We start from the raw sequence: 26595 nt of genomic DNA, 5'->3' as shown, positions 1-26595 counted from the left end.
TGACGAGTGGCGGAGTCGGGATTGATAATGATGGTGGTATCTGTTAAGCGCTCGCTATGCGGAAAGCACCGTTCTCAGTGCTGGGGGCGGGGGGATGGGGGATGCAAGGTGATCAGGTCGTCCCATGTGGGGCTCACAGTCTTCATCCCCATTTTCCGGATGAGGTCACTGAGGCCCAGAGAAGTGAATAGACTTGCCCAAAGTCACACAGCTGACCAGCGGCAGAGCCAGGATTAGAATCCATGACCTCTGACTCCCTAGCCCATGGTCTTTTCACTACGCTACGCTGCCACATGTCTGCTGTGTGACCTTGGGCAAGTCTGTTCACTTCTCTGGGCCTCAGGGACCTCATCTGGAAAATGGGGGTGAAGACACGTGGGACAGGGACCGCGTCCAACCTGATTACCGTGTATCTTCCCCAGCACTTAGGACAGCGCCTGGCACACAGTAAGCGCTCAGCAAATCCCATAAAGACCGTGATGATTAGAACGAGGAGATCTGGGTACCAGTCCCGACGGTCCGACTTCCCCACCGGGGACTTAAGAGCCTCCTCTCCGGCCTTCATCTCCCCATCCGTAGAATGGGATTCCCACCGCGTGTCTCGTCGTTCACCGGAATGACGGAGGCGAAGTAGAAAACGCTCTGGGCATTGAGAACGACACCCCGCCCCCTGAATGCGCCTCGTGATGACGGGAAGCCCCAGCTCCCGGACTAGATTTTCGTCTCTCTCCCTGGAAGCCCCCATTTGAAAAGAAATGAGAGGATCGAGTTCCCAGGTGAAGGCGCTTAGTTAAGGTCAGTGCCTCGGGCCGAAGGGAACGACCCCTCGCCCGTTGCTCCGTCTGCGGTAGCTGGGATCGTCCGCGGGCTTCGGGCCGTAGCGGACGTTCTGGGGCGTCCGGCGTTTAGGGCGGCGAGCACCCTGGAGCGCGGCGGAGGTCCCCCGGCGAGGGAACGGACGGTCGGGGGGGGGGGGGGGGGCGCTCATTCCATCTCGCGGCGAGAGCCGGCGGCGGTTTCATTTCACGGCTCAGTACAGCCAAGCTGAGGTTTGGGTCGGAAGGAAATTTCACCAGCGGCGTGAAGCCTGACACGGACACGTAAACAGTTCCGCGCGAACAAACGACCGTCCCCTCTCCCCCCTTCCTGCCGGCCGTAATTATTAGCTGCGGCCTAATTGCATTGTTTTATTCAGGGAGCATTTACGACGAAGAGGGAAGGTGGGAAAAGCGTCCAGGTGACGGTGGTCTGTCTCATCAAATTTCAAAAGAAACAAAATTTTAAACCTGTAGATAGATGTGTGCGTGTGTGTATCTGTATGAGCATTTACTAGTTATGCATCTTTACTGGCACTTTGCTTCTTTCCCTCTGCCCTGTGATAACAGGGAAAATGAACCGTTACATGTTTCTCACTTTAGCAGACAGGGTTTACTCCTTTAAAGGGGAAAGAGTGTTTCCCCCCTTTGCTTGCAGTTTTCAGGCGAAAGAAATTTGAAGTTTCCTATTTTAAGACCCAGTATTGGCCGGTTATTAAACGTTCTGGATTTATACTGCCAAAGGATAAGGGCTTCTCTAAATTTACTGGGTTTACTGTCGTTTCCACCCCTACATTTGGAAAAGGTGGAGAGAGATCTGGAGGATTGAGGCCCGTCTGGGAGGGGAAAGCGTAGGTAGGGCCCAGGCCTGCGAGTCAGAAGGACCTGGGTTCTAATCCCGGCTCTGCCTGTTGCCTGCTTGTGTGACCTTGGACAGGTCGCTTCCCTTCCTTGGACCTCACTCTTCTCCGCTGCAAAATGGAGATTTAAAGCCTTGTTCTCCCTCCCACTTAGGCTGTGTGGCCCAGATGCGTAACCTGATTATCCCGTACCTACCCCGGCAATTAATCTGCTTCTCGGCACGAGGTAAGCACTTACAGTTACCTCAGAGAGGATTATTATTACTGCTCCTTGAAACGCCCATCTGTGTGGTCTTCTTAATAATCTCACTGTCCTCGAGTCTGTGTCCTATTTCCAATTGCGTCGTGGAATTCAATGTTATATTCTGGTGTGACAGTGCCCGAGATTCCTCAGAAAAACCTTCAGCACAGTGGATATTCCAAAGCCCAGCTCCAAAACAGAGTTGGTTTCACCCTTGCGGGGTTGGGCACGGATGCCTAGTCCACTTTTGCAGATGAGCATCACAACAGACGGAACCGGTAGTTGACCAGCATTCGGATGGAGAGGAGTCTCATCTGTCAAGTGCTCGGTACAGTGCTTCGCCCACCGTAAGCGCTCAGGCTATACAACTGAAGTAGCGAATGAGTAACTGTAAGCCCCCCCCATCTTCAGGCCTCCCCTCTGCCTCCTGCTTCCCAGCTACTGCTTGGGATTTACGTTTAGAAGCAGCGTGGCTCAGTGGGAAAGAGCCCGGGCTTGGGAGTCAGAGGTCATGGGTTCGAATCCCAACTCGGTCCCCTGGCCGCCGTGTGACCGGGGGCAAGTCGCTTCACTTCTCTGTGCCTCAGTCCCCTCACCCGTAAAATGGGGACGAAGACTGTGAGCCTCCCGTGGGACCACCTGATTCCCCCGTAGCTCCCCCAGCGCTTAGAACGGTGCTCTGCACGTAGTAAGCGCTTAACAAATACCGACATTATCATCATCATTATTACCTCGAGCTTGAGAAGCAGCGTGGCCTAGCGCGTAGAGCACGAGCTTGGGAGGCAGAAGGACCTGGGGCCTGATTCCGGCTCGGCCACTTGTGTGCCGTGTGACCTTGGGCAAGTCACTTCACTTCTCTGGGCCTCAGTCTCCTCAGCGGTAAAAGGGGATTAAGCGTGTGAGCCCCACGTGGGACATGGACAACGTCCAACCCAATTTCCTTGTATCCACCCCAGCACTCAGTACCGAGCCCGGCACACAATAAGCGCTTAACGAATACCACAGTTATCAGTACCTTCGCTAGAGGCTTAGTAAAGTGCCTGGCACAGAGTTGGCGCTTAACAGATACCTTAAAAAAAACCCCACAACAGTCTTATTAAGTGACGCAGTCGAAGCTGTTATGAAGTTCCGGGTGAAACTGTGATTCCGTACAGGAACATCTCTTGGAGCTTTCACAGGTCCGGGAGTTCGTAGAGGTGTGGGATTTCATCAGTTGGAGTTTTTCTCCTTAGTCACGCCTCCCACGGTGGAGCGGGGGGAGTCCAAGTCCACTGGAAACCCAAATTAAATTCTAGTTGTCACGCTCCATGTCCGTGAGCATCTCTGTCCCAACACAGGCGGAAACGTTCCCCGTTTACCAGCGGCCCAGTCCAAGGCGCCGCCGCCCACCCGCTCGAGCGGATGGACCGGAATTCGGGGGCAGGAGTACTGGGTCTCCTCTTGGCCCTGCCCTGAAGGAAGGCGATGCCTCGTTGTGCCTCTGTCTCCCTTCCGCACCATGAGGACAACCACAGCTGATGCCAGAGGTGCCAACTCCGGAAGGGTGAAGGGAGCCATCGCTCTCAGCGTCCCTCAGGGAAGGTCTCTCACCGGAGGATTTCCTCTCGAGGCTGCTGAGTCGCCAGGTGGCAATTCTCTAGCTTTTAGGGACCACGAAAGCTGCCCCCTTCCTGTCTCCACACCCCCTAGATTCTCCGCCTCCTTTCGCCCCGCGCCGTCATTCAAGATGAAAAGTTAGAACCTCTGATAGCTGCCGGCGTCCTCCTCGTAGGGAAAAGACTAGGTTAAAAAAATCAAAGAAAAAGAACAAGTCTGCGATTTAGAAGAAGACTCCGTTTTATGCAAAATAGCAGCAGAAGGAAAATCTTTCTACAGTTCAGATCCTGCCTCTCTCCATCTGAGCAACAGCCTGGGCTTCCCTTCTGGGAGAAAGACACATTTGTTTTCTAGTCATTCGGGGGTTCGGTCGTATTTGTTGAGCGCTCACTGGCTGCAGAGTATTGGGTGCAGAGAAGCAGCGTGGCTTAACGGAAAGCGCCCGGGCTTGGGAGTCAGAGGACATGGGTTCTGATCCCGGATCCGCCTCGTGTCTGCTGTGTGACCTTGGGCAAGCCGCTTAACTTCTCTGAGCCTCGGTTACCTCATCTGGAAAAGGGGGGTGAAGACCGTGAGCCCACGAGGGACAAGCCGATTACCTTGTATCTACCCCAGCGCTTAGCACAGCACTTAACAGATACCATAGTTATGATTATTATTACCATAGCGAGTGCTTGCAGAGTACAGTATAACAGTAAACGGACACATGTCCTGCCGACGTCAAGTTTACAGCCCAGAGATGGGCTTAGTCTATACGCTTTATAGAGGAAACGGCAGCCCGGCAGCGTTCCTTGCCAATCAGCGCTAGAGAGCCGCCGGTGGTTTTCTTTTAACGCGCAGAACCTACAGACGGACATACTAGAGGAGGAAGCTAAATACGGATGCGAAGGGTGAAGTCAATTCAGATTTAGATCCCTTTAAATCTTCTGTAATAGACTAGCATTTTTAACAGCTGTTCTCATTTATCTTTAAATTGACAAAGTCACCATTTCCTTGCCAGCAGCCACTGTAGCCTGTTATCATGTGCAATTTAGAATGGAGTTTTATGTAATGTAAACATATTTGTCAACAGTTCAGTAAGATGTTCAGCGCCTCTGGGTATCGTGGGCAATTTCCACAAATAACAGCTTCTGGCATATGGCAGTTCACGTCAATATTTTGACTCTAAGCAGCAGGAAAGTGATGGACAAAATCAGTGGAGAAACCACGCCATGTACTCAACGGGAGAAATATATTTTACTCCGGGAATAATTAGATGCTCACGATACAGCCGCCTTTCCTAAAGCGGAACCTGTCTGTGGGGTGAACGTTTGAGCGATTAGCCGAACTTGGTTTTTCTTGACTGATCTGTTCGAAGCTTTCTTTCACTAAAAGCTATGCGTGTGCGCGCACGTTCCCCCGAAAAGAAACGTGAACTGAAATTCCTATCTAGCCAGATTCGTGCCGAGAAGAATTAGAAGTGGCTTGCCCACGGTTACACAGCAGACAGGCGACGGGGGCAGGATTAGAACCCACCACCTTTGACTCCTGAGCCCGTGCTCTTGCCCCTAGGCCACGCTCCTTCCTCTGTGAAAGGAAAATGAGCCCACCAGTTCAGAGGTGCAGTAGAATGGGAATGGAACCTACAGTTCCTTTGCGTGTGCGTGTGTGTGTGTGTGTGTTTTAAATAGTATTTCCTGTACTGGGGCACTCTCCGCTAGGCCACGCCGCTTGATTGAGGTCCTCTGTGTGGTAAATACGATCGATCGACTGATATCCGCAAGGGAATGTCGATCTGACAGAAAAGCCAAACGGAAATGCATCGAAGGTGGTAAATACCTGACATTCATCCTGTTTTCCCTTCCTGCCTGTGAAATTGAGGGCCCTCGTTTCCCAGCCGGCAGTTACTTCCGTCAAGTCAGATTAGGCGTGTCTGCGTGTCAGGCTCCCCACGGCTCCCCGTCGGCCGGGCATTCAAAGCTGAACCGGAGAGTCGGCGTCCAGGTTGGTTGCTTTTTCCTTTTGTTTTTCAAGTCGCAGTCTGGGGACACAGCCTCAGAAATGCAACGTGGGAGAGGTTGAGCGCGTCGTTCCGGCCCTCTCCCCGGCGCCGCCTGGATGCCGAGAGCCCAGAAGGGAAGAAGTTCCAGAACGAGAGCCGGTGGAGCCGAGACAGATCTGGATCTCGGGGCTGCAGACCAAGCCTGACAGGTACTGACAGATTTCCAACCCAAATGCCATTATAATTGCGGTATTTAAGCGCTTCCGATGTGCCAAGCACCGTTCTAAGCGCCGAGGACTGTTCTAAGCGCCGGTGCTGCAGGAGGAGAAAAAAGAAATGATCCTTTATCTGGAAGTTTCCTTCACGTAGAGCATAGGTTAACCACTCTAATCTGCGGGGTGTCTGTTAAGTCGCGTGGCCTAGTGAAAAGAGCACGGGTCTGTCAGTCAGACGATCTGGGTTCTAATCCCAGCTCCTCCACTTGCCTGTGGTGTGACTCTGGACAAGTCGCTTCACTGCTCTCTACCTCAGTTACCTCATCTGCATAATAATAATAATAATAATAATAATGGTATCTGTTAAGCACTTACTAAGTATCAGACACTGTACTAAGCACAGCACGGGGGCGGGTACGGGTTGGACACAGTCCCTGGCCCGCACGGGACTCGCAGTCTCAATCTCCCTTTTACAGATGATGGAACTGAGGCACAGAGAAGTGAAGTGACTTGCCCCAGGTCACACAGCGGGCAAGTGGCGGAGCTGGGATTAGAACCCAGGTCCTTCTGACTCCCAGGCCTGTGCTCTCTACCCACTAGGCTACACTGCTCCCCTTCTCTACCAGTTCTCCCTCCTACTTAAATTGTGAGGTGTCCACGTGGCCCCCGATTAACTTATGTCTGCCCCACCGCTTAGAACAGCACGTAGAAAGTGCTCAACAAATACCACAGTTATTATTAAGCATTTACTATGTGCAGAGCACTGGAGTAGACACAATGTAATCAGATTGGACAGAGTCCATGTCTCACATGGGGCTCTCACGGTCGTGGAGAGAGCAGGTATCTTACCCCCATATTTTAGAGGAAGAAACTGAGGCACAGAGATGTAATTTAACCCCAGTTAAATCTCTCAGAAGGTAGACTGAATTTTTGAGAGTAATATCATTTCCATTCTCTAGTCAGTTCATTTTACTGGAGACAACAGAAAGATTTAAGAAACCTCCTCTTATGGTTGGAATGCACCTTAAACCAGGAACCTAAATTCACTAAGTTTTTATACATTTTTAATCCCAAAGGAGAGGAGATATTCATTTTCCATAGCACTTCAATCTTCCAGATGAGGATTTTATGGGACAGTCAAGTGTCAAGTTGTGCAGGTTAAGCAAAATGATAGATAAGGGGGACTCTGCATTGCCCGAATACGTTGGGGAGTAGTTAGCGAAACCATATATTTAGTGAGAATATAATGATATAGATGGGGACGGCGATATATTGGAGACTTAATGGCGTAAAGTGGTTCTTCAGTATTAGAACTGAATAATAAAAGCATAGAGACGGAGGTGATAAAATAGCTCTGAAGAAGCATAAACCATTCCCTAATGCTTTCTGATTTTCCAGACATGGAGCTTTCCTTTGATCCACAGACTGTGAGCTAGTCGTGGGCAGGGAACGTGTCCGTCTGTTGTGCTGTAGTACTCTCAGAAGTGCTTAGTTCAATGCTTTGTACACAGTCAGCGCTCAGTAAATACGACCGAATGAACCGAGACCACGTGGGGCTGGGTCCAAGGGAGGCAGGTCCGATGCTGGGTTGAAGGGATCTTGGGTAGCTCCTCCTTGAGAAATGATCAGGTTCTGCAACTTTTTTTTTTAACGGTATTTGGTAAACACTTACTGGGCGCCAGGCGCTGGACTAAGCGCTGGGCTAGATACAAGCTCATCAGGTCGGACACGGTCCCTGTCCCACATGGGGCTCACAGTCTTCATCCCTACTTTACAGATGAGGGAACTGAGGCCCAGAGAAGTGAAGCGACTTGCCCAAAGTCGCCCAGCAGACAAGTGGCGACTCCCAGGCCCCCGTTCTATCCAGTAGGCCGCACTGCTCTTGTGCTCCTCTCCCTGGAGCCCCGGGTTTCAGCACAAGGTGAGAGCCGGGAAGCTGAAAGAACTGTGGAAGCCCACCTGGGCTTTTCTCCTTCCCGATGCCAGTGTCCGGCCAGGTACTTCGTACTCGCCAGTTAATTTCCTCGTTATCGGTTGTTTCGGTGTAGGTAGCCACTTGGCTTCCTAGCAAACGCCCCAGTTAGCCCCTCCGATTTCACGGTCATCTAACTAGAGAGACAGGCAGTGTTGTTATTTTCGAGGACGCTGAAAAGCAGAAGTTAATTACCCAGACATCGTGGGGTGAATGAGGGATTTACCAGTTTGCTCGCGTGGATCGGACGAGCCGAATGACCCAAGTCGTGCTCGCCAACCAACAGTTGTGTTTGCCACAGTTAGCCCCCCGAAGTGACTCTCCCATCCTTCCATCTAGGTTTAGAATAACGTCAGAGGTCTTTGGGGCCTTTAAATTGTCAGATCACCACCCGCCGCCTTCCTCTCCATCTCCTCCTTACTTGCTGATCCTGATATTACAAGCCACAGGGGCATGAGGTGGGAATGAGCGCATTATATAGGCTGGAGACAGTCTGAAGTTTCTTGAGACTTCTGCTCTCTCAAAAGTTCATTTCTCTTCCACTGCCATCCGCCGCCGCCCGATATTTATACCGGAAAAGCCAACCAGCAAGAAAAGCAGCGTCGAATCCTTGCAAGATAAGAAATTGAACAGGAGTGGAATTCGGTGTCAATCAGTGGTCGTGGCGGGGGGAGGCTTCTTGGAGGAGTTGGGCCCGGTCCGCAAACAAAACTAAGAAATCTCCGGAGCTGAAGGCGGAAGGCCTGCCGTGTCCGATGGGGGCCTCCGGCTCCGGGAAGTCATTTACGGTGGCGGGCCCGGTGACGATTCGGCATGCTTCTTTAAAGGCAGATGTTTTCATGTCACCAAAAGAATCCAAGACCTCATCTCGTTCAACTCCGACCAAGGGCTGGGGCTGCAGTTTGAGATTTCCAGTGAAGGAGATCGATTCTACAGTCTCAGCCGAGGGCTGGTGTTGCCAGTTCGAGCCCATGGGAGAGGGATGAGCTTCATTTAGGGAAGCAGTTGTGGCCCCGTGGAAAGAGCCCGGGCCCGGGAGTCAGAGAACCTGGTTTCTAATCCCGGCCCCGCCACTTGTATGCCGTGTGACCTCAGGAGCGTCACTTCACCTCTCTGGATCTCAGTTCCCTCATCTGTAAAATGGAAATGAAAACGCTGAGCCCCTCATGGGACGTGGACTGCATCCAACCCAATTAGCTGACATCTCCCTTAGCAGCTAGTACGGCGCCTGGCACCTAGCAAGCGCTTAACACCTACCCCCAAAATTTGGAATTTCCGCCGCCGGGTAACGTCTCGGTTCCGCGGATTTCTTGTCCTTTCAAAAAAGCCCAGGCTCTGCCCCATTCAGCCCTTGTCAGATGGATGTCAGCACTGTAGAACCCCTTGAAATGAAATGGGCCGGCAGGTGCTACCAGGCGTGACAGTCTTGGCTCTTAACAGTAGATCAATACTCAGGGCAATTAAGGTTACTGAATGTCAACCTTATACACAGCACAGGTCAATTGGGAAACGCTAGGCAAAAATCAAAGCAGCAGTTAACACCTAAAGGAAGGTCTTCCGAGCCCTTTCCGGAAGTGACGGGGTAGAAAGTGATCTAACTGCTAGCGCCACCAGAAATTTTCAAAAAAATCCCGCAGGACAAAATCTCAAGCCTGACTTTCGATCAGTCCCATCTATTGAGCCCGTAGTATTCGCTGGGCACTGCTACCGGGAAGCGGCATGGCTTAGTGGATAGAGCACTGGTCTGGGACCGTCAGAAGGACCTGGGTTCTAATCTCAGCTCTCCCACATCTCTACTGTGTGACCTTGGGCAAGTCACTTAACTTCTCTGGGCCTCAGTTACCTCATCTGGAAAATGGGGATTAAGAGTGTGAACCCCGTGGGGGACCGGGACTGTGTCCAACCTGATTAGCTCGTATCTACCCTACCACTCAGAGCAGCGCTTGGCACAAAGTAAGCGCTTAACGAGTCCCGTTATGATTATTACCGAGTGCTTGGGAGGGAACGGTACAGTAGAGTTGGTAGACGTGATCCCTGCCCACAGAAAGCTCACAGTCTCGAGGGGGAGGACTCTTTCTTCATTCCATCTTCCAATATGGCACACTCCCTCCTCACTCCCCTTCAGAACGGACGTTAAGTACGGCAGTGACCGTTCTCTCTCTCTCTCTCTCTCTCTCTCTCACCATTTCAATCAACTGAGTAGCTCTGGGTCACGATATATTAGATTGTTTTTGATCATCATGTGTGCCTTTGTAAAGCTATCCGTTATCAGAAGTCTCTCTCTCCTTGATATTTTCCAGAAAAGAAGAAACGAATGCCCGGGCGTTGTTTTCGCGGGGACGTTTAAGCCGGGAATCGCGAAGCGGGGAGGGAAAAACCGTGCTGCCTTTTAGTTCTAAATGCTTTGCCCTGAAGTCAAGGTCTGAACAAACAGTCGTGGACCTGGGTGTTCTCTCTGAAATGTCACAGTTCCCAACCACCGTAGGATTTCGTAAGGCTTCATTTAAAACTGAAACATCGACAGGCTTTCCTAAACGTTTTCCAACTTTGCCGATCTCGGGTTATAACTGCTGAAAAAAAGTCAGGTGTGCGCAGGTATGTCGTGCGCACCCGAACCGGGTATATTAGACGGAGGAAATTACCTTGATATTTAAAGGTCTGTAATACCCATATTCTGCAAGCCGGACGGGGACGTTTTTGACGTTTTTGGTTCATACCACATGAAATCAGGTTACACAGGCTCACCCTGATCTCCACAGTTCTGCCGTTTCCTTGACAACCTCCGTAGATGCTGCTATCACCATGGGGATGGTTCTCCTAAACGAAGCTGCAACCTCCAAAGGGGATGTTGGAAAAAGGAGAAGTAAGTTACCCACAGCCAATTATATTTTAATTGTACTGAAATCTCTAGGACTTATAGGAGACGCCGTTCAGACGCTTTTCCTTAAAGCCGGTGGATTAAGTCTTCAAAGAAACCTTAAATTTGGGGGTGTCTTTACCAGGCTCTCGGTCTTCTTTTGGGCCCCGTTGAGCCTATTCTGCTACATGGCCTCTGAGCGTTTTGAATTTCCCGAAAGTTGTACTAAGGGGAAGTATCATTGGGAACTGTTACATGGAACCTTCCAAAGGGAAGCTTAGACGGTGGACGACTGTTTAACCGAGGCAAGTGCCCAAACGCAAAAGTCTTTCAGACGGCACTGTAAAATCTCTTTTCTTCCCAGCACTTAGAACGGTGCTTGGCACATAGTAAGCACTTAACGAATGCCATTATTGTTATTATTCAAGCCAGCCTGGCAGATCGAGCCGGTTGATTCGATTCCTTTTGCATTTCTAAAGCCCCCGGGAGAGCAAGTTCAGGTAACATCTTTGCCCAGTGGTGGTGATAATAGTAATAATAATGGTATTTAAGCGCTTACTATGTGCCAAGCACTGTTCTAAGCACTGGAGTTGTCGCAAGGTCATCAGGTTGTCCCACGTGGGGCTCACAGTCTTGATCCGCATTTTACAGATGAGGTAACTGAGGTACAGAGAAGTGAAGTGACCTGCCCAAAGCCACCCAGCTGATAGGTGGCGGAGCCAGGATTAGAACCCACGACTTCTGACTCCCACACCCAGGCTCTTTCCACCAAGCCACGCTGCTTCTCAGTGCTGTATTCTCAGTGAGAATCTGGAAAGCGAGACGAGAGCCCAGATGCTGTTTCCTCACCTGGGCCCCGCGGCTTTTTGCCGTGATCCCAGATGATCCTGACTGTTCTGAATTAATCCTCCGGCGGCAGTCCGGAGTCTACACAGCAGGTTTGAGAGACGCTCGTCTTGTCTTATGCCGTCGAGTCTCTTCCAACCCCTGGCGACTCCGTGGACGCAGCTACTCCAGGACACCCCACCTCCACCTGCCGTGGTTCGGGTAGTGGATCCATAATGTCTTCTTGGTAAAAATATTTAGCAGGAAAAATGTTTTCTTGCTGCCCGGCAAGGGGGAGTTTTGACTTGGAGCAGATGGCCTGCCGCTCGCTAGCCACTGCCCGAGCTAGGAATGGAACGGACAGGCCTCTGCTTCACTCTCCCTCCCGCAGCCGAGACTGGGAGAGGACCGGAAACTTTCCAGGTGTGATCCTGAGAGGGGGTCGGTCAGAGAAGCTACAAGCTCATTAAACTGACCCCTGACGCTCCAGCCTGGCCTTGGGCCTAGACTCTCCTTGGGGCTCCTGCCCCCCCAACGAGCAAGGGATCCCGGCCCAGCCGGGCTAATCCCCTGCCCTGTTGTAGGGACGCGGTTGCCCGGAACCGCTGGCTGGGCATCGGTCCAGCCTCTCTGCGGAGATCTCTGAAACAGGACAGCGGATGCCCCACCTTAAGGGCACACCATCCCTCCGTGCCCTGCCCAAGCCCAGCCATAAACCGAGATGCCGGCTGGGCTCCTGAAAACTCACTGCAGTGCCTTGCCCAGAGGACACGGGCTAGGAGTCCGAGGACCTGGGTTCTAGTCCCGGATCCACCCCTTGCCTGCTGCGCGACCTTGGGCAAGTCACTTCGCTTCTCTGGGCCTCCGTTTCCTCAGTCGTAAAATGGGGATTCAATACTCAGACCGTGAGGGACTGTGTCCGACCTGACGAGCTCCTATCTGCCCCAGTGTTCAGAACAGCTCTTGACACACGGTAGGCGCTTAATGGGTACCACTGAAAAATAAAAAGAATAGCCACCATCACCTCTGCGCGGGAAGCGGGCCTCACCGTTTCTTTCGGGAAACAGGAAGAACATCTGCCCCGTACCCCACCACCCGCCCGAGTGGATGATTGGGGTCAGTCCCCTGTGTCCATGCAGGGGATTGGCGGGAGCACCGTTCCCCCTGGAAGCCGCTGTCTATCATGGTGACTCAGCTACTCATGGGGCACTCATTTACCTGTTAACGTAGGGCTTCGCTGTCGGGCAGGGAAGGAAGCGGAGCCCTCCGGTTTCTACAGCACGTAAACCACCTGCTTGGTTTACTCACTCTATTCCGCGAGGGTCTCCTTGCCCTTCAGGCCCGGGTGGCTAACCCGCAGGCCCAGACGAGCGACTTTATCCAGAAAACGGTCCCTGGACCTCGCAGAATCCGAGGCAGCGGATTTCTTCCCCTAAGTGCGCACGGCATTGAGTGTTTCCTTAAGAAAAACAATTGTAAAAAGAAACCTTGCCAAATCATCAATTGTATTTCTTCCCCCCGGGGTACTAAGACTTGGGCCTTCACAATAGAAGTTAAAGACGGGGGTCTCTGACCTCGGGAGCTATGAATTATTATACCCTTAAGTGTTTTTTGTTCCTGAACAGAACTTTAATAATTCTCTATTCCTGGGATGGCCCATCCGAAAGTATTATTCCTTGGGGCTATTTGACTTCCTGCCATTGTGCACCTCAAATTCCTCTCAGGGATGTTATCTGAAACAAAATGTCAGAAAGGCTGTCCTCGGGTCTGTCGTCCTCAACGGCGAGAGATTTAAACCGTCACAAAGCCAAAGCGAAAGGGGGGGAAATTATCAAGTTTTCTGTGCTGTCGCTCGGAGTGGGGTTTGGAGTTTATCTGTTCTGTCTTTCTCCTCCTTTGCCTTCAATTTCCTCTCTCTCCCCTCCACTTTGTGGCTGTCATGCTTTTGGATTTAAGGCAAATGCCCGAAACTAATGAGAGAATAGAATTTGCAGGCCATAGTCATTTCTACAGAGCTCTGCCATGTATTTTAACAAAATTGATTTTTACCAAGATAATACAGTGGAGCTCAGAAACCTTTTCCACTGGCGGGAATTTTCCAGCGCTATCTGGACCAAGATGGTTGAATTGTATCAGCATCTGGCTGAAACATTACGAACATTAGATTGAAGCCAGCAAAAAGGAAATTTCACTGTGCAGTGAATGAAATAGGTATCACAATCATTAAAACTCTTCCTAGCACATTCTGATGAAGGATCCACATACCTTTCCTTATTTAACTAGTTTGGAGTACAAAATTCTTCCTTTGGGTGCGAAAACAAGAATGAGCCCTGGTTTCAGGAGCATTACTGTTTCTTCAGCCTCGGGACATAAAGTGTTTTACACATCCTCCCTGTAAGTTCTGGTAAGAAGCCGATTTAGATCCGATAACCAGAAACGCTGGAAGATTTTTCATTTTTTCTCAGTCACCGGCTACCCTGTTCAGAATAGCTGCATTTGCCAAAGAGCCATTTTCCAAAGAGACGTGGGGAGCTGGTTCATCCCAAGTGGTACATTCCCACAAAATCTGAGAGTACCACAACAAATGAAAGGAAACCGCCACTCCTGATTATTTACGGACTAATTTTACCTGCTCTCCTACTGCTGCTGCTTTTGGCAGTTTCATTACTCATCGTCACCTCTTCCTGTGAGAACAGATAAACAGAAAGGGAAATGTACACAGTGTTGCCATTTGCCAAATAAATTTTGACTGATACTGTTGGTTTAAGATTGTCCTACATTATCCATGGTTTTTTTTTTGGGGGGGGTGGGGGGTGGAGGGGGGTTTGTTTTTTTCTGAGATCTGCCAGCTTTGGGAATAGATAATTGAATGGGACCTTTAATCTTCTGAACTGGTGGTCTCCTGGAGGGAAAACTAAGGAATGATCTGTTTCACGCCTCCCTGTCTTTTCTCCTTACTTTTCAGTCATTTGCCTGGTGGGACTTGGACTCGTGGTGTTCTTCTTTAGTTTTCTGCTGTCAATATTTCGCTCCAAATACCACGGCTACCCTTACAGGTAATATTTTCTGTGATACTAGTGGGACTGTTTAGAAATGAAACCAAGACAAAATCGGGCCACAGGCCAGGCACTGTACTAATTGCTGGGGTCGATACAAGCTAATCAGGTTGGACACGGTCCCCGTCCCGGCTCACGTTCTTAAATCCCCGTTTTACAGATGAGGTAACCGAGGTCCAGAGAAGTGAAGTGGCTTGCCCAAGGTCACAGAGCAAATGAGTGGCAGAGGCAGAATTAGAACCCAGGTCCTCTGACTCCCAGGGTCAAGCTCTTTTCACTAGGCCACCAGTGCTCCACTCAACTCAGCTAAAGCATACTAACATCCCGTCTTTGTTTATGAAGGCGTTTTCATCTTCCCCCTAAAAACATGGTTTGCTTTGCCCGGCTAATCAGATCTGAGATGCAGAAATAGCAAAGAAAAATGAGACACTTTCTCCGGGGGCGAATATCCTGTTTCTCTGGGTGTTTCAGGAGTCTTATTTGAAGTGCATGTCTGCTCTAATGGAATCTATAAATCAAGGGAAATGGGAATACTCTGTAATTTCAAAGTGCCTTTCAAACCAAGATTCTCAGAGCCCTTTCTAAAAATTAACTCATTTATTTGAGGAACATCAGACCTAAAAGGTAGGAACGATTGTCCTCCCTACTCTGCATATGAATAGCTCAAGACCTGGGAACCTCTGACTTTACTAAAAAATAACATATTCAGCACAGAGCTAGCAAGATTCCTACTCTTTCCTCCAACAAAATTTACTGATCTAGCCATAGCATCCTACCTGATGTGGGCTACATCATGATATGGGTGATTCAGAGGTTGTTCGAGGCTTTATCGGTCAGTTTTAAATGGTTTCTCTTCGCTGTCCTTAGCAGTTTAATATCCCCTGCCCAGCCCCTTTGGAAGAGAAACAGAACTCGCCTCCTAAATTACTCCAGAGGAGTAAATTACACATCTTGGCCTTAGAGAAACTTGGGAAACTTGTTCAAGACAGTGGCAAGAAGGGTAGAATAAATTAGTACCAGGACAGACGAGTCCGTTTACAAGCTGCAGAACACATAGTATACTTTTGTTCAGAGAGGGAAACTTGGCTTCCGCTTGAAAGAGCCAATAAGGAGAGAACCGGGAACATAAAATGAAACAGGAAAATGGGGTCCAATACAATTACGGTCCTCACCTTGCCCACCGCTCTGTCATCTTTGAATTCGGCATAGAGTTTTCGGCACTCGTGACCCGAGGTTCTCCGAGAATAATGGAACTAAAATTTATCCACCGAGTTAAAATGAGGCAACACAAAGGACCGCAGATATTGCTGATGACAGAGATCTAGGTGGAGGTTAAGTACCCCGGGAAGAAAGTTGTTTAGAAGGATCGTGACAACTGGGAAATAGAAGGCGTCGGAAGTCGTGCAAAGCTGGATAGTTCTGTAAATGAAAATCGAGTAACCTGGGTTACGGGGAAGGATTGGAAAATGACACTTCGCGAGGCTTGAGGGGGACATGAAGAGCTCACAGATTTTCCAAAGAGTGCCAAGGGTCTCTAAGCGCAACCCTGAAAACGCCGGAGTCTGAACAGTAGCTAAGTCAGAAATGCCTTCCTTCTAAAGCCTCGATCCCAAATTTCCTCACCTCACATGCACCCTCTCTCCAGCCAGAGGCTGATTCTTAAGCCCCAGAGGGGTTCGGTATTCTAGAGGCTCCTGACATTCCCCGCTTTAACCTGGCATATTCCACTTAGTCCCCAGTCTGTCTGCTCACGCCTCTAGAGGAATCTCCCGCCAACATTGGGGAACCTCGTAGGAAGGCTGGGGAGGAAGAGGATAAGATCTGTGATGTTGTTCCAGATGGGAAGGGGTCAAGCGACTAAGGGGAGAGCACGAGCTTCTTATAAGGACAGGCCCGTAGCCACGCGAGTGGCCTCAGTAGCCCGAGTGTCTTGGCCAGAGGGATCTCTGGCCTGAAAGCATTTCCTCAGCTAAAGTCAGCGCCCGGGAGCCCAGGTTGGGGATGAGGCAGAGCAGTGGAGGTTCAGTCCTGAGGGGAGTGGGATGTGGATGGGACGGAGGGAGAAATCCACGGCCCAGTGAATACAGCATGGGACTGGGAGTCAGAGGACATGGGTTCTAATTCCACCTCCATCTGCAATTGGGGACGGGCACTGAATCCAACCCAATTTGCTTGTATCCACCCAATACTTAATACCGTGCTGGCATATAGCGCTTAACAAATACCAGAGTATTATTATTATCATTATTAATAATAAATCTTTTAATGGTATTTGTTAATAATAATCATAATAATGTTGGTATCTGTTAAGCGCTTACTATGTGCAGAGCACTGTTCTAAGCCCTGGGGTAGATACAGGGTCATCAGGTTGTCCCACGAGAGGCTCCCAGTCTTCATCCCCATTTTCCAGATGAGGGAACTGAGGCTCAGAGAAGTGAAGTGACTCGCCCACAGTCACACAGCTGACAAGTGGCAGAGGCGGGATAAGCACTATGTGTCAAGCACTGTTTTTTTGGCAATGGAGTGGATATAATCAGGTTGGACACAGTCCCTGTCCCACATAGGACTCACAGTCTGCGTCAGAGGAAGATTTAGTCCCCATTCTTCAGATGAGGTAACTTGAGGCCCAGAGAATGCCATGACTTCCCCGAGTTCACAGAGCATACAAGTGGCAGAGCCAGGATTAGAAACCCAGGTCCTCTGGCTCCCAGACCTGGGCTTTTTCCACTCGACGCGTTGCTTTGGAGTCTAGCAGACTCTGAAAACCTACTGCTCTAGAAATGTTTCAACGGTTTGAAGATGAAACTTGTCCAGATACTCAGTGAGCCTGGAATGTGCCGTTCAGCTCGTGCCACAGCAGAACCTGAATCGACGCTGCTGTCTGTGCAATGCAGATGGAACTAGTTCACTCTCTGGTACGCCGCACAACAAATCTTAGAGCAGTTGAAATTTCGTGTCACTTTTCTTTTTCCGATCAGCACCGTCATCCCTGAGGATGCCGAACTCAAGGGACGGGGCGGTTGGAAGGGGAAATGGTTGCAACTGTTCTTACCGTGAGCTTACTGGACTGAGTGCTTGGGAGAGTCCAGTACAACAATATAACAGACACATTCTCTGCCCACAACGAACCGACACTCTAAAGGGTATGGTCAGTTCTCCGGAACCACCTGACAGGGCCCTCGGAATGACAAACGTATTAGAAGACATTTAATTTAATAACTCTAATTCCACCTCCATCTGCGAATTGGGGACAGGCGCTGAATCCAACCCAATTTGCTTGGAGTTGTTTTTTTTTGTGGTATTTGTTATCCATCTAAGGACAGGGAGACCAAAGGATAATGCAATTTTGTGTTTCGTCCCCCTAATAATAATAATAATAATAATGTTGGTATTTGTTAAGCGCTTACTATGTGCAGAGCACTGTTCTAAGCGCTGGGGTAGACACAGGGGAATCAGGTTGTCCCACGTGGGGCTCACGGTCTTAATCCCCATTTTACAGATGAGGGAACTGAGGCACAGAGAAGTTAAGTGACTCGCCCACAGTCACACAGCTGACAAGTGGCAGAGCTGGGATTCGAACTCATGAGCCCTGACTCCAAAGCCCGTGCTCTTTCCACTGCACCACGCTGCTTCTCCCCCTATAAAACATAGAGGCGATGGGCTGATTCTCCTTTCTGATCAAGGCACTTGAGGCCGAATTTCCCCTCCACCTTTGTTCCCTTCCACCTCCCCCCAGAGTCTCAGGCCCTCCTCGCTCACCAGGACGTTCTCCTTGGGCCGCCTGGCATCCCCTGGAGGAAGCAGCGTGGCCTAATGGATAGAGCACGGGCCTGGGAGTCGGAAGGACCTAGCCCTGCCACTTGTCTGCTGTGTGACCTTGGGCAAGTCGCTTCACTTCTGTGGCATCGGTTACCTCATCTGTAAAATGGGGTTTAAGAATGTCAGCCCCACGGGGGACATGGATTGGCTCCAACCTTGTATCTATCCCAGTACTTAGTACAGTGCCTGGCATATAGGAAGCACTTAACGAACACCGTAAAAAAAAGAGCAAGCAGAACCAATTAGTGACAGTGCCATCCTCTGTCGTGCTTTCTCTTTGAACTCACAAAACTATTGCCCGCAAAGTGTAGTGTTTTATTTCCTGTCCTTTCCAGAATCTTTCGATTTCGTTATCTGACTTCATCTCTCCTTAATGATTCTCCCGGCCTAATTAACCGTTCCCAAGTCTTCCCGATTCCCTCTAATATTTCCTTTCAACTTCTGGTAAACCTTACCCATTGCGCCCGGCTTCTTCCTATCCGCCGCCTCTGCGAATGATCCATTAGGTTTTCACGCATTTCCCTGTCATCTGGGAATCCCGCCTTCTGTTACATCCTTAATGGCGATCCCTTCTGGCTTCTTCGATGGGTCCTACAGGATTTCTTTCCACTTCCTCTTCACAGCGGCTTTATCTTAATGAAATTCAGTGCGTACGGTGAGCTCTCTGCCCTTCAGACGGCGCTCCTTTTCTGTGTCACTTTGAGTGTGGGTGTTAGCCCTCTATCAATCAGTGGTATTCATTCATTCAGTCGTATTCATTAAGCGCTTACCGTGTGCACAGCACCGTACTGAGCGCTTGAGGAAGTACGACACAACAGTAAACAGTGACATTCCCTCCCCACCACGAGCTCACAGTCTAGAGCGGGGGAGGCATACACCAATACAAACAAATCAAATTAGAGATCTATACATAGGGGCTGGTGGGGGTGGGGAAGCAAAGGGAGCAATTGAGGGTGATGCAAAAGAGCGTGGGAGATGAGGAAAAGTGGGGTTTCTGTTGGAGAAGATGTGGCTTCGTTAAGGCTTTGAAGGGTGGGCGGGGGGAGTAATTATCTCTCGGATTTGAGGAGGGAGGGCATTCCAGGCCAGAGGCAGGATGTGGGCCAGGGGACGACAGCGAGGCAGACGAGATGGGGACACAGTGAGAAGGTTAGCGCGCAGAAGAGCCAAGTGTGCGGGCTGGGTTGTAGAAGGAGAGCAGGGAGGTGAGGTAGGAGGGGGCTAAGGCGATAGAGGGCTTTAAAGCCAACGGTGCGGAGTTTCTGTTTGATGTGGAGGTGGCTAAGCAGCCCCTGGAGATTTTTGAGGAGGGGGCTGACGTGTCCTGAGTGAGCGCTGACTGTGTGCAGAGTACTGTCCTGAGCGCTCGGGGGAGTATGCCGCAAGAGTGCAGGTGGGCTACGGTGAGCGTACAGTCTTTTTGCCTCTTTGACCCCAATCCCTTGAGGAGCTGAGCCTGGCTTAGCCCCTCCCCGGGTGCTTGTAGCCTTGAGGTGGTCTCCCAAAGTCTCCCCCAGCTTTCCATCCCCAACTAATCCTCGGGTTGGCCCGGCGGAAGCCATGGTCCCATGGAGAACGTCGGTCCCGACAGGCAGTTTACAGTTAAGCACTTCCTATGTGCCAAGCACTGTTCTAAGTGCTAGGGTAGATACAAGGTAATCAGGTTATCCCACATGGGGCTCACAGTCTCAATCCCCATTTTACAGATGAGGTAACTGAGGCACAGAGAAGTGAAGTGAGTTAGTTGCCCAAGGTCACACAGCAGACAAGTGGCGCAGAACCGGGATTGGAACCCACGACTTCTGACTCCCAAGCCCGGGCTCTTGCCACTAGGCCATGCTGCTCCTTAGTCTTTCAAATGACTATCTGCATTTTTGCCCTTTTTTACTCGGTGCTCTGCACACAGGAAGCATTCCATTGATTGGCTTCCAGCTTGCAATAAATAGTGGCCAACCCACGTTCCCTCATTAGTTTTCCCTATGGCTTTTCCAACCGTCTTACGTTTTACTCCTAAACTTAGCAGGGCCGAGAATACGGATTCATAGATCACTTTGCCTCTCATCCTAGTCTCTGCGTGATCTCAGCCCAACCGAGGAGCTCTTCTTTTTCCTCTGTCGGTTCAAGTGTTTGGAAAAGAGGAAGGAAGTAATTTGATATTCTCACCCCGCTCCCTTAAACCTTCCCTAGGCTTTATTATTGCGAGGATTAATTCATCAACATCAATCTATTCAATTCCACGACTGGATCCCCCAAACGTGTTCTTTCAAATATCACCGAGCGACTTGCCACTAATTCCTCAAAATGATAAAAGAACCACACATTTTCTCCCCTCCCTATCCGAACAAGATTGTCCTTTCATGTTATAAACCAAGTGATTTTGCTTTGGCTTTCGATCAAGCCACCAATCAACGGCATTTATTGAGCGCTTACTACGTGCAGAGCACTGTACTAAACGCTTGGGAGAGTACCATACAACAGAATTACTGGACAGGTTCCCTGCTCGTAACAGGCTTACACTATAGAGGGGGAGACAGACGTGAATAAAAATTAATTATGTACAAGACAGAATTTAAAGCGAGGATACACAAGTGTCGCAGGGTGGGGGTGAATAGCAAATATCCAAAGGTCATCGAAATCCACCCTTCACAGCCGAGGTAATGGAGACACAGAGAAGGAAGTGACTTGCCCAAGGCAGCTTCTGACTGCCAGGCAGGCCCGGCCTCTATCCGCTAGGCCATGCGGCTTCTCACTCCCTGCATAGGTCTACCTAGCTGTCAGCTGGGGGGGGGGGGGGGGGTGGGAGAATTTAGTCTTGCCCCAAGAAATAACATCAAATCCAGTTCTGGGGAAAACAAAGAGACACACAGTCCATAATCCCCCTGACGCGCAGAATTCAACTAATTTCAACTAAAATTCAACTAACAAAAGCAACTAATTCAAAATAAAAAATAAATTGCCTTTCCTGTAGTTCCTCTGAAAGAAAAAAATCTCCACCCAGCCTGTGCCCCTCCGTCTGTCGAGCCTGGCAGTCCCCTAGATCGGTTGCCGCCTGCTTCTCTCGGAAGGCAGTGTGTGCCGGGGGTTAAAGCACGGACCCGAGAGTCAGGAGGACCCGGGCGGTAATCCCGGCTCCGCCGCTCGTCCGCTGGGTGACCTTGGGCCAGTCACTTCACTTCTCGGGGCCTCAGTTACCTCATCTGTAAAACGGGAATTCAGGCTGTGGGCCCCAGGTGGGACACGATTACCTTGCATCTACTCCGGTGTTTAGAACAGTGTCTGGCACATAGTAAACACTTAAGAAATACCATAAAACCAAAGGGGGCACGACCAGGCCAGTAGCTAAGGGTGTTGGGTCTCGGCAAAGCTTCCTCCGGGCATCCCGTGTCTCGTAGAACCGTGCCCGCCCGCGAAATCTCTCAGTAGCAGCCAGCCTCTCCGCTCTTCTAAATTAATGAACTTCCCGAGACAAGAACGGAGCCTCCCGCGTTCCACGCCGTCGTGCGCTTCCCCTTCGCTCCTGTCCCGCTGCGGCTGTCGTTCCCCATTCGGAGCATTCGTTCTTAATGAGCGCTCCGCTTTCCTCCTTAGCCTCTCCATTCTTCGTAGGTCAAAACAATCCCTTTCCAAGCCACCCTTGCGCGAGCTGACGGCGGCTTCTAGGGCAGGTGGGACTACATTCGGCCGACAGCCGCCTTGGTCTGCCGCACGCCCGACTGTCGGCTTTTACCAGGGGAACCGAACACCTCTCCCCACGCGGTTCAAGTGGAAAACGAGAATCTCGACCGTTAGCGCTGAAAGGAGCTGCCCACGGACACAGAATAAATCCAATCATCTAAAGGATCTCCAGCCGGCAATACTTCCTTGCCCGGAGGAGGGGAACGGGAGACAGCCTGGCCTAGCGGAAAGAGAGCACGGAGGCCGGATTCTTGTCCCCACCCTCCCACGGGTCTGCTGGGTCGCCTCGGGCGGGTCACCGAGCCGCTCGCTGCCTCGGTTTCCTCACCTGGAAAATGGGGATACGATCCCTGCTCCTTTCGGATTGCGCTCCCTCCGGTCTTACCTAGCTGGTTGCCTGCTACAACCCAGCTTGCTCATTTCGACCCCTCGTAATAATAATATCTTACCCTCCCCTGCTCAGAGGAGAAAAGACAGCCAGTGTGCCGAGTGTATCGGTGGCGCACCGCTCTAGGGAGGACCCGCAGAACACTGAGACGACACCATCCTTGCCCTCGATTAGCCTGGAGTATTACATGCCGGGCACTGTTCTGAGCGCTGGGGAAGGTACAAGGTTATCGGGTTGTCCGACGTGGGGTTCCCAGGCTTCATCCCCTTTTTACGGATGAGGTCGCTGAGGCACAGAGAGGTTGGGCCATTTGCCGGCTGACACGGCCGATCGGAACCCACAACCTCTGGCTCCCAAGCCCGGGCTTTTTCCGCAAAGCCGCGCTGCTTCCCTCATCCACGTCCCACCTCTGGCCTGGACCTCCCTCTCCGGCTTCAGACCACCACTCTTCCCAACTTTCAAGTCCTTGGGAGAGGCTTTCCCCACTTAAGCCCTAGTCTCCTCTACTCCCACTCCCTTCCACACCACCCTTGAGAAGCAGCGTGGCTCAGTGGAAAGAACACGGGCTTGGGAGTCAGAGGTCATGAGTTCGAATGCCGACTCTGCCACTTGTCAGCTGGGTGACCGTGGGCGAGTCACTTAACTTCTCTGGGCCTCAGTTCCCTCATCTGTAAAACGGGGATTAACCGTGAGCCTCGCGTGGGACGACCCGATGACCCTGGATCTCCCCCAGCGCTTAGAACGGTGCTCGGCACAGAGTAAGCGCTTAACAGATACCAACATTATTATTATTATTGTCATTATCGTTATTACCCTTGCCGCTTGGATCTGGACCCTTTACTCACCCCACCCTCAGCCTTGCAGCACTAACGTACACATCCATAATTTAATGTCTGCCTCCCCCTCTAGACTGTAAGCTCCTGGTGGACACGACTCTCCAGCGTTGCACACTCCCAAGCACTTAAGTATAGCGCTCTGCAAACAGTAAGCGCTCAACAGATACCGTTAACTGATGATCTCATATCCCTGCCAGCACTTACCACATAGCTGGTGCACATTCAGTGCCATAATCACTTCGTAAAGGTTGCCCCTTGTCCTTCAAAACTTTTAAAAATTCTCCCGCGAATGCAACCCTCCAACTGCCGGTATGCCCAGTTCTCCTCATTGTGCCGTTCATTCCTTCATCCACTCCACGGCACATATTGGAGCACTTAACTACGTGCAAAGCACCGTAGGAAGCGCTGGGAGAGTACAGTGACAGACATTCGCTGCCCGCAACGAGCTCACCGTCTAGGGGGGAGACGGACATTAATATCCATAAACAGACACATAAATAAACGATTATTTATGACCGCGCCCTCCCCTGCTCAGAGGAGAAAAGACAGCCGGGGTCCTGAGTGTATAGGTGGTGCACTGCTCTAGGGAGGACCCGCAGAACACTGAGGCGACACCATCCTTGCCCTCGATTAGCCCGGAGTCAAGAGACCGGGCAGGAGCCCCAAATTAGGAAGGTGCCGATGAAGAATAGGCCACTTGGGCCGTTATCCCTCGATAGGACCGTTTCTTTATCTAGCTACCCCGACCCCAAGATACACCCTCCGCCCCCTCCTTACAGCCGACCTCGACCTTCTGGCCGAGAGAGCGACAGGTCGCCTCTCCAGAGAACCGGGGCTTTCCGTTCTCTGAAGCTCCTCTGTCACTGCCGCCTAGTCTCGGCGCTACCTGGGGAAATGCGGAGTGGGCGATGGAGGGGACCCAGGCTCATATTTGGATCTCAGTAGTGACGCCCCGTCCCACGATTCAGTCGATCCATCCATCAGTGGCGTTTACCGAGCGCTTCTTGCAGACCACTCGCTCCTCTCCAACAGCCCGCGCACTTCACTCCTCTAATGCCAACCTACTCCCTGGACCTCCATCTCGTCTGTCTCACCTCCCACCTCGCCCACGTCCTGCGTCTGGCCTGGAACGCCCTCACTCTTCGTATCTGACAGTTAATTTCCCCTCCTTCGAAGCCTTGTTGAAGACACAGCTCTTCCGGGAGGCCTTCCCTGATTGAGCCCTCGCTCCCACTCCCTTCTGCGTCGCCCTCATTTGCTCCCTTTATTCACCACTCCTTCAGCCCCGCAGCACTTACGTACATATCCGTAGTTCTGCAATTCATTGATATTAATGTCTATCTCCCCCTCTGAACTCTAAGCACGTGGTGGGCAGGGAATGTGTCCGTTATATTGTTATAGTGTTTCCTCCCAAGTGCTTAGTGCGGTGTTCTGTGCAGATTCTAAGTGCTCAGAAAATACAACTGAATGATACAAGATTCAGTCAGTGGTATTTATTGAGTGCTTATTACGTGCAGAGCACTCTTCTAAGCACTTGGGAGATACAACGGAATATGAAGACACATTCCCTGCCCAAAATGAGCTCCAACCAAAGCCACAAGATCTCGAGACTCCGCCCTGTGCCCAGTTTAAAGACGCGACTTTCGATAACCAGTTATTTTTATTCCGCCTTAAAACCACCAACAGCAACAAAAAAAAAAAAAAAAAAACCCACTTGTTCAGCTGAAAAACTAATTCAGGACAAGGGAATGAAAGCTTTTCAAAATGAAGAAATGCTCCTTTATCACACTTGGCTGTGCCGAGTGCTTAGCGCAATGCGCCCTGCTGAGCAGCTTCCCTGTGAAACGAATGCCAGTGGCTGCATTTAGGAAAGAGGCAGAGGCACTCGGTGGTGTGTTTTAAATTTTAAAACGCTCTGGACTCGGAAGGAAGCCGTGAAGCTCTGAAGGGAGAAGCTGACCGGAACCCTCTCACTGTGTTAGGGAGAACGAGCTGCTGTAAGGATGTCGGTGGACTTAAGTTAGGGGAAGGAATGAGAGGAGAAAGCGGGGTTTGTTTTGGCATTTTTTAAGTGTATCATCCATCGGAAAAATATTGAATAATTTATAAAAGGGAATTTAAATATTTACGGTCTAGTTTTTGTTGTTTCCCTGAGCTTTCAGGAAGGCTAAGCGTTATGCTCGCTCATCCTGTTCATCGTTTAATCATTTAATCTTTTTTCCCTTTCTTTTCCAGCTTCTTAATTAAATGAAGGCAAGAGGGATTTGCATACGAAAGATGTTCTCCCCGAAGATAAACTGTTCCCGATCCCATCTCCTCTCGAACGTCGTATTTATTTATTCCCAATCCCCGAATTGTTCCGACTGGTGATTGTGAGATGTTCAGGGTGGCTCGTTAAGTAACTGGGAGTTTTCTTGAAACGGTGAAAACCGTTCACAGTTTAATTTATAGACATTCATGTGTAGATTTTTTAAAAGTCCGTACGGAGGAGCATTAGTTCGTTACGGTCTACTCAGTTGTGTACGACTTGAATTGCAATATCGTCATGAATTCGCTTTATACGATGGATAGAGGAAACCAAATGCTAGTAAGAGAAACTAAGACTTTATGCTGATCCATTGTATTTAGAGGGTTCTTAGCCTGGACAGGCAAACTTAGTAATATGCATGACTTCTGTAATAGACTCCTGGTTTGGAAATGTGTTTGTTATTTTGATCTATGCTGGTTGCTTTTGACGGTTAAAGTCATCTTGTCTACTTGCTTGTTCTCCCCAGTAGACTAGACTCCTTAAGAGGAAGGACGACATTTATTTTTTACTTTCTCCGTACAGCCCTTAAGCTCTTAGGGCAGTTCTCGGTGCATAGCAACTGATCGGTAAATTCTGTCGATGCTGATAATGACTACGGGATCAGTAATAAAGAGTAGAATTACAAAGGTGGTTGTTTTTTCAGGAATCGTAAAGCTGAAAATTCCCTCAGAGGGACTAACCGAACAACTTTCCACTGACGCATGGCCAGTTTGGGAATGACTTACATTGAAATGCATCAAATACCAAATCAAAGATTTCGAATTCTGTAAACCTGGCAATGTAATTCCAAAAAATGGTGCCATTAAGTATTGGGGATCAAAGAAAGGGAAATGGCTGACTTCTAAAGCTTCAGGGAAAGCAAAAAATAATTATCAATCCAGGAATGGAAATCAACGCGCGAAAAAGATTTCCATTATTTCTCAAACTCCTAAAGGGTTTATGGGTTCCCGTCGACCATACTGTTTCTTGACAATCAAAAAAATTATCTTTCTCGCGAGAAACCAAAGTCCTGCCTCTGCCTTCACAGTTCAACCCCAGTAACCGTAAATATTTTCAGAAACTCACAAACTTCACCGACTGCAAGACGATCATTAAAACAACGGTGTTGACCTGTTTCGCTCAGGTCAGGCGAGCCTCGAAGATAGGGTAAG

The 26595-nt window shown here is 50.2% G+C and overlaps 1 protein-coding gene across 1 annotated transcript in view; it reads left to right on the top strand.

Annotated features, from left to right (window-relative positions):
* TUSC3 (tumor suppressor candidate 3) overlaps window positions 1–26070 on the top strand; it is a 96868-nt gene extending 70798 nt beyond the window's left edge. The window contains exons 8-10 of the mRNA XM_029076407.1: window positions 10469–10543; window positions 14328–14418; window positions 25372–26070. Of these exons, the coding sequence (XP_028932240.1) occupies window positions 10469–10543; window positions 14328–14418; window positions 25372–25387 (182 nt within the window). The 3' untranslated portion in view covers window positions 25388–26070. The remainder of the gene's footprint in view (window positions 1–10468; window positions 10544–14327; window positions 14419–25371) is intronic.
* The last annotated feature ends 525 nt before the right edge of the window (window positions 26071–26595 follow it).

Source organism: Ornithorhynchus anatinus, chromosome 12 (assembly GCF_004115215.2).
Source record: "Ornithorhynchus anatinus isolate Pmale09 chromosome 12, mOrnAna1.pri.v4, whole genome shotgun sequence".
NCBI classification, from domain to species: domain Eukaryota; kingdom Metazoa; phylum Chordata; class Mammalia; order Monotremata; family Ornithorhynchidae; genus Ornithorhynchus; species Ornithorhynchus anatinus.
The sequence above is the reverse complement of the archived record's forward strand: the minus strand, read 5'-3'. Positions and strand labels throughout refer to the sequence as shown.